Below are 8,213 nucleotides of genomic sequence, written 5' to 3' on the forward strand. Positions count from 1 at the left end.
CAAAGKAAAGGGTGGCTACATTGAAGAATCTAAAATCTAAAATATATTTTGATTTGTTTAACACTTTTTTTGTTACTACATGATTCCATATGTGGTATTTCATAGTTTTGATTCTTCACTATTATGCAAATTCTAGTGTATTCAAGGTTTAAAACGGCTTCTWAAGTTTGTCATTTTCATTCACATTTCCTGTTGCTACAGGATTATTTTCCTGATGTGAGAAACTGTTCAAATTAAGATAGAACATCCGTTTTAAAATAAAGTTTCTTATATTGATAAGATAATCTGAGACATTTCCTGTGGTTGGAAATCATGTATTTAATAGTTAATGCCTTTGSTTTCCGGCTTGCAATGAAAAACCAGGCGATGATCAGAATCACAGTTTTAATAACATACAAAAATCAAGGCCACATCTGTGCACAGTGGACCACACAGTGCTTTCTTGAACAACCTTGTGGCATGAAAGTACATAGATTCACAGTGGGTACAGACTACTTCTGTTCAAAGCTGTTGCTCATGTACAACTCTAATGGACCGAGAGGAGGGCCCTTTCATTCCTTATTGAAGTCCCAGGAAGCAGGGTACCAAACATTGTTGTCTAGTCTTTCTCTAGTCAAAGAAGGGTGTTTTCCACCATCTTGTTTTGMCCTCTGTTGAACCGTCTTTATMCGAGACACCTGGCAAGATGCCAAAGTAATCATACACAGCTGCAAGAAAACAAAAACAAAAAGTTGGTACATGATGAAAAAAGAATGGCCACAACAAACATGCCTACAATCACTCATATTTTCTCAAGTCCTTTTTGAAGCACTGTCTTTGTGTTGATTTAGAAATCACTGTCTTTGTGTTGATTTAGAAATCACTGTCTTTCTGTTGATTTAGAAATCACTGTCTTTGTGTTGATTTAGAAATCACTGTCTTTGTGTTGATTTAGAAATCACTGTCTTTCTGTTAATTTAGAAATCACAGTATTTTTGTTTCTGTTTCTGTGACTTGTGTAGCTTTATGTGTTTCTGCTTGTTTTCAACTGCACTGACACAGTGCATCTTCAAATGTGATTAAACATGTTATTGGACTGGTAATCTAATTGTGGTTTTGTGGCCTCTTTGCGGCTGAGAATTCCCTACAAATATAAACTCAGCAAAAAAAGAAATGTCCTCTCACTGTCAACTGAGTWTATTTTCAGCAAACTTAACGTGTAAATATTTGTATGAACATAACAAGATTCAACAACTGAGACATAAASTGAACAAGTTCCACAGACATGTGACTAACAGATATTGAATAATGTGTCCCTGAACAAAGGGGGGGGGGGTCAAAATCAAAAGTAACAGTCAGTATCTGGTGTGGCCACCAGCTGCATTAAGTACTGCAGTGCATCTCCTCCTCGTGGACTGCACCAGATTTGCCAGTTCTTGCTGTGAGATGTTACCCCACTCTTCCACCAAGGCACCTGCAAGTTCTCGGACATTTCTGGGGGAAATGGCCCTAGCCCTCACCCTCCCATCCAACAGCTCCCAGACGTGCTCAATGGGGATTGAGATCCGGGCTCTTCGCTGGCCATGGCAGAACACTGACATTCCTGTCTTGCAGGAAATCACGCACAGAACGAGCAGTATGGCTGGTGGCATTGTCATGCTGGAGGGTCATYTCAGGATGAGCCTGCAGGAAGGGTACCACATGAGGGAGGAGGATGTCTTCCCTGTAACGCACAGCGTTGAGATTGCCTGAAATGACAACAAGCTCAGTCCGATGATGCTGTAACACACCGTCCCAGACCATGACGGACCCTCCACCTCCAAATCAATCTCTTATACACATCTAGATGTGTATAAGAGACAGCTGCTACAGACATCTCACAAGTCCTTAACTGGCAGCTTCATTAAATAGTACCTGCAAAACACCAGTCTCAATGTCAACAGTGAAGAGGCGACTCCAGGATGCTGGCCTTCTAGTGGGGTGAGGACTTGTGAGGCGTCTGTTTCTCAAACTAGACACTCTAATGTACTTGTCGTCTTGCTCAGTTGTGCACCGGGGCCTCCCACTCCTCTTTCTATTCTGGTAATAGCCAGTTTGCGCTGTTCTGTGAAGGGAGTAGTACACAGCATTGTACGAGATCTTAGGTTTCTTGGCAATGTTTTGCATGGAATAGACAAGAATAGACTGACGAGTTTCAGAAGGAAGTTATTTGTTTCTGGKCATTTTGAGCCTGTCATCGAACCCACAAATGCTGATGCTCCAGATACTCAACTAGTCTAAAGAAGGCCAGTTMTATTGCTTCTTTAATCAGGACAACAGTTTTCAGCTGTGCTAACATAATTGCAAAAGGGTATTCTAATGATCAATTAGCCTTTTAAAATGATAAACTTTAATTAGCTAACACAACGTGTCATTGGAACACAGGAGTGATGGTTGCTGATAATGGGCCTCTGTACGCCTATGTAGATATTCCATTTAAAAAATCAGCCGCTTCCAGCTACAAAGTCATTTACGACATTAACAATGTCTACACTGTATTTCTGATCAATTTGATGTTATTTTAATGCACAAAAAATTTGCTTTTCTTTCAAAAACAAGGACATTTCGAAGTGAGCCCAAACTTTTGAGCGCTAGTGTATATAACATTGTATATTTGTTCATGCCATCTTCTTACTGGTTCATCATACATTTGATTCCTAATGATTTTAAATTGATTTTTGTTGCCAGGTAGATTTCCAGAGCAAYTAACAAATGTATTTAAATTGTAACTGCTTAACTGCACTACATTGGAAAGGGGTTTGTACTTTTCCAGAATCGACTATGTTTGGAATCTCCTACTACTGAGCCATGTCTTACCTCTAGGCAGAGCAGAGCCACAGTAATCCCCCCCACTAGGAAGAGGTTCTGCTTCCCCCACCACACAACCTTATCCAGGCAGCCGTTGGTGTACACTCTCCTCCCTGCTGAACTCGGCTCCATACTCTGGACCTCATAGCCACACATGGTGTTGAAAACTGTCTGGGGAATACAGTGGATATAACATTAGTAAGCATGAGTTTTGGGACAGACACTGAAGTCCAGGAATGGCCAACGCTCTTCCTGGAGAGCTACTGGGTGTGCAGGCTTTTGTTGCGGCACTGCTCTAAAACACCTGAATCTTCTGACACATAGTGAATAAGCTTGATTTAAAAATGTTTTCCTGAGGTTTAGATTGAGTTGCTTCACTGCAGTTGCGCCATTCTATTCTAGGATAGTAGGTTGTGTTTCATTGCTCTTGCATGGATTCTGCTAACACAGGAAGTATTTCAGTTGACTCAGCAGCCTGCTGTCCATTGTTCTGTAGGTATGCAGTGCATAGTGTTGTGGTCGACTTCTTCTCATTTCATAATCATAGCAAAGGTTGTTCCCAGAGGTAATTTATATACTGTAGTGCTTTAATAAAGCTGAGTGAAGGAAATATATTATGAATTATGAATGTGTTGTTTTGAGGTTATTTGTTTGTCTGACCTCATTGTGCAGTCGTAGGCAGCAGGAAAAAGGCACTCCACAGGCTTCCAGACTGGGGTTTTCCGCAGAGCACTGGAAGTAGACGTTATCGGACCAGTCCTCATAGGTGTGAACACCACAGCACTGGAACTGAAATCAGAACCGACAAGTGCATTAGTATCAATAAACCCTTGTACAGCAAAGTGAATAGTGCTGTACTTAAATAGATAATATATTAATAATATTTTCATTTATCAGATTATTTTATCCAAAGACACCAATACACAAATACTCGGTATATGTGATCTARAAAGAAATAAAACCCTCAATTCTAGTAATTCTATTTTAGGGCCGGCACCATGCTTCGTCCAACTGAACCATCGGAACCACGTTGACTGTGATTATCAGTGTAATTCACCTTTTTCTGAACAAAGTCAATAACATTTTCCAAGTCCAAATCCTCCCGATAGCTAACAATTGCCTTTCTCATTAACTTCTCCGTCCTCTCCAAAACCTGAAAGAACATCAGAAAGCATCTCATGAGTCAATAGTATCTAATACAACATCATTTGATTATGGTGTAAACTTGTATTCTAAATGTTGGCATGCTGAGAATTGCATCCTGCTTGGCTATAAAGGGCATGCAATTCTCAGCATAAAACTGACTTTCAGGGTTCTCACATTACCTTGTCAGTGAACAGGAATCCAAGCACTGCAGCTGTAATCTGTAGGAGAAGGATTACCACCAATATCCCTGAAAACTGGCAACAGAAGGGACATTTCAACCTTGTAGTAGGCCAGGACAGTTGCATGAATTACTCTCTGTAATCATTATAATGATAAACAATGTTTAGATAATTACATGTCTACTATTCACCACCATCTATCTATGGCTTTCCAATGTACTTAAATCAATATGTTATGTGTGGCTAGCTCATCACAGTGATATTGTAAACTATTGTCTCAAGCAAGGAGCGACTCACTGTCTTCAGTAGGCAGGTTCCATTGCGCAATGCACCGAAGCACCCAAAGAAGGTGATCATAAACATTAGGGAGCCAATGACGATCAGCAAGAGAGCTGGGTCAGTCATCAAAGTGTCCACAACATCTGTGGAATCACACACACACACACACACACACACACACACACACACACACACACACAGTCTCATCAGTGGCATGTATCGCACTAAATAGGCTATATGTGTCAGTTGAGTCTAGACAAACACTTGCCATTGAAAATGTGTGTTTATGACATTTAGACTGACCTTTCTCTTTGGAAACTTTGGCGTAGATTCCTACTGCTATAAGAACAGCACTTGCTACCTGGAGAAAGGAATGTTGAACTAATTGTAATATAGCATGCAGTTGGATTTACAAACTTGTCATTTGTATTTCATAGTAGCCTTTCACTTTGAATATTCTGTGTAGGCAGGCTGTCATTAGCTACAAGGAATAATCAATCACTGAACTTTAAAGTAAACACAGCAGGCTTTTTGTGATATTGTGACTGTTAACGACATACACACAGGACATCTACTTCTATCGGCAGTCTTATCTTTCTGATGAGAAAATTGATTAGCAGAGCATCCTTTGACAATATTAAAAGGAAAATATATATGGGCTACACAAGGCATGTCTCTGCTAATGATATAGTTTTTGTCAACTTACCCAAAAAATGTAACAGCAGATGAATAAAGTGTATTTAATGGTTATATATTTTTTAATTCCTTTCACCATTCTCCTTGTGTATTATGTGAGTTCTTGAAAAGTCGGGTGTGGTGGTTTGAAATCGCCAGACTACAGCAAAGAGTTCTCTTCCCCTTTCCCCTCTCCTGCTTATACTCTCAAGATGTGTCTCAGCTTGTCTAGGGACTGGTTGCAACACTACAAGACYCATTCTTTACACCTGAGAGAGAACTTTGGCTACTTGACGTCGACCCCAAATACGTTCCTCATTATTTATAATGGTCAAGTTCACTTAAAACTGGAATRCTTTAATTGAAACAATAACAAAGCAGTCACCACGCCTGTGTTTTGGTAAAAAGCTGTAACAGCTCTCAAATTCAAAGAGAGACCTACGTATGCAGGACTCACCATCCATGATATCAAAAGTATAGTTTTAACCATGTTTTGAGGCTATAAGGTGTTTGTTTAAATTCATTTTTGTTTACCAACATTGGAGTATAACAAGCTTATATGTAGGGTTCTGAGGGAGTATGACAGTTGAACTAAGCTCATTAGGCATTTATAATACACTTCAAGAATCAATGCATTCATTTATAATACAAAAATGGATGTATCAACTAAGGAACAGGTGTCAAACTCATGCCATGGAGGGCCCGTGTCTGTGGGTTTTCGCTCCACCCTTGAACTCCRCTCACCTGGTTGTCGAGGTCTTAATTGAAAGGAAAAAACAAAAACCGCAGACACAGCCCTCCGCGGKTTGAGTTTGACTCCCCTGAACTAATGATTCTAGCTTTAAAGTTGAAGTTGCCCCATGGCACATATGCAGGATCAGCTTACCTTTCCAAAGGGCTAAACTTCAACATTAGTGTTTTTACACTAAAACTTGCGTTTTTACGCAAAACTGACCTGAGGTCATTGTCTAGGCCAGGGCAARTTCATTCCACTATGCCTCACTATGAATGCATACACTGCATACACTGCTGGGTAACATAATACATTCCACACAGCAACAAATATTATTCCCGTTGGAAATAGAGACAAATTATAGGCACACACCCATATAATTACAGGTTGTTTACCTGCTGAAATGAATACAGTGTAGCYGATACACCTGTTGGAATTTGGCACTGTACAACTTCAGAGAATTATAACCTGTAGCCTATTCCTTTTGAGTTCCTTCTAGCCAGACGTGATCATTGACGATTCCCTCTCCACCGCAAAATGACGCWCCCAGGGATTCTCCAGCAAAGCGGATTGGGGATCCGAAACATGTCCCMTCAGCGGATTTGAACTGCACGGGATTTAGATCTCCACAGGGATTTTTTTTTAAATTATATTYTTTACATGTTTATTATTATAATTTACCCTTAAACTCCGAAACGTGTAATTCTTCACCATGGGAATCTCAGAACTACTTGACAAACTTCGAGATCGCGCAGATACATTTCTAAATGAGAAAAACATAGTGACAGATTTCCTTGGGAAACTGGAGGAGAAAACGGGGATCAAGAAAAAATGTTTTGCCATAGGTATGTAATTTCTGTGTAGCCTATTATGATGACACATTTTATGTGCATGAAAAGATGATAACTGGATACCTAAATCGAAATATGATGTCTAGTTATGTCTATGATGGCAACCTGTGAAGGCTATAATGCATTGTAAACCTATGTTCGTTGAATGTACAACACGTTTCGGTTAATCCTGGCTGTGAACACGAACTACAGCCAGCCAAATGGTAGACCTATACGTAAATTAGGCTGTCGCACACAGTTGGTATTGACCAACTTACACACTCTCATCGGGGGAAACTCTATCAATGTAACTTGAAATAAATCGAACTACTTAATAATATCATGTTTTTATGTTTAGGAATAGGAATATTTTAATGGTGCATTATTATAATATAACATGCTACTGCTGTTACTATGTAAACAAAAACAACGCAACTCCATTCAAAGATTTCACTGTCAGAAATCCAACCACAGTGCCAATACCATACCATGCCATGCCATTTATGGGCTCCCGAGTGGCGCAGTGTCCTAAGGCACTGCATCTCAGTGCTAGAGGTGTCACTACAGACCATGGTTCGATTCCAGGCTGTATCATAACCAGCCGTGATTGGGAGTCCCATAGGGCTGAGCACAATTGGATCAGCCTCGTCTGGGTTAGGTTTTGGCCAGGGTAGGCCGTCATTGTAAATAATAATTTATTCTTAACTGACTTGCCTAGTTAAATAAAAAAATGTCTTCGTAGTTATGTCTAATATATCATTGTCAGCCTCCAGAGGACTTAGACAAGGCATGGGACAGGTGTATTCATGCCAGTGGGTGGTACTGATCATTGGAGTCTGGAGGAGAGGCGGAGCTATAGGAGGATGGGCTCATTGTAATGGCTGGAATGGAATTGATGGAACGGAGTATAATGTGGTTTTCACATCTTTGATGTGTTTGATACCGTTCCATTAATACCATTCCAGCCACTGAGCCCGTCCTCCTATAGCTCCTCCCACCAGCCTCCACTGATACATGTTACATGTTGGTATTAGCCCTGGACAGCGCCACCATACTCAGAGCATTTCGTATTATTCTGTACGTCAATCCGAGACACTCCATTGAGTATGACATGTTACGTTTGGCTTTTAGAAATTTTAACAAATGTATTAAAAATAAAAAACGTAAAGTATTTTCAGGTCACTCCAGAGATCGTCAACCAGGTTCAAGCCAGGGCTCTGGCTGGGCCACACAAGGACATTCAGAGACTTGTCCCAAAGCTACTCCTGCTTTGTCTTGGCTGTGTGCTTAGGGTCATTGTCCTGTTGGGAGGTGAACCTTCGCCCCAGTCTGAGGTCCTGYGCACTCTGGAGCAGGTTTTCATCAAGGATCTCTCTGTACTTTGCTTTGGTCATCTTTCCCTCGATCCTGACTAGTCTCCCAATCCCCCACTAAAAACACATCTCCACAGCATGATGCTGCCACCACCATGCTTCACCGTAGGGATGGTGCCAGGTTTCCTCCAGACGTGACGCTTGGCATTCAGGCCAAAGAGTTCAGTCTTGG

General features: G+C 40.7%; 1 protein-coding gene across 2 annotated transcripts; it reads right to left on the reverse strand.

The window, feature by feature from the left end:
• Window positions 1–370: 370 nt before the first annotated feature.
• Window positions 371–6,316, reverse strand: zgc:113223 (tetraspanin). 2 transcript variants are annotated; one of them, XM_023970665.2, is made up of 8 exons: window positions 6,234–6,316; window positions 4,734–4,791; window positions 4,449–4,573; window positions 4,152–4,226; window positions 3,884–3,979; window positions 3,487–3,615; window positions 2,836–2,997; window positions 371–707 (listed from the first exon to the last, which is right to left on the reverse strand). In XM_023970665.2, the coding sequence occupies exons 3-8, from the start codon at window positions 4,554–4,556 to the stop codon at window positions 552–554; spliced, it is 726 nt and encodes a 241-aa protein (XP_023826433.1). In that variant the 5' UTR covers window positions 4,557–4,573; window positions 4,734–4,791; window positions 6,234–6,316; the 3' UTR covers window positions 371–551. The 2 variants fall into 2 exon arrangements, with proteins under 2 accessions (XP_023826433.1, XP_023826432.1); XM_023970664.2 differs by lacking the exon at window positions 6,234–6,316 and adding an exon at window positions 5,137–5,299.
• Window positions 6,317–8,213: the final 1,897 nt, after the last annotated feature.

This window comes from Salvelinus sp. IW2-2015, linkage group LG26, assembly GCF_002910315.2.
Source record: "Salvelinus sp. IW2-2015 linkage group LG26, ASM291031v2, whole genome shotgun sequence".
Classification (NCBI taxonomy): domain Eukaryota; kingdom Metazoa; phylum Chordata; class Actinopteri; order Salmoniformes; family Salmonidae; genus Salvelinus; species Salvelinus sp. IW2-2015.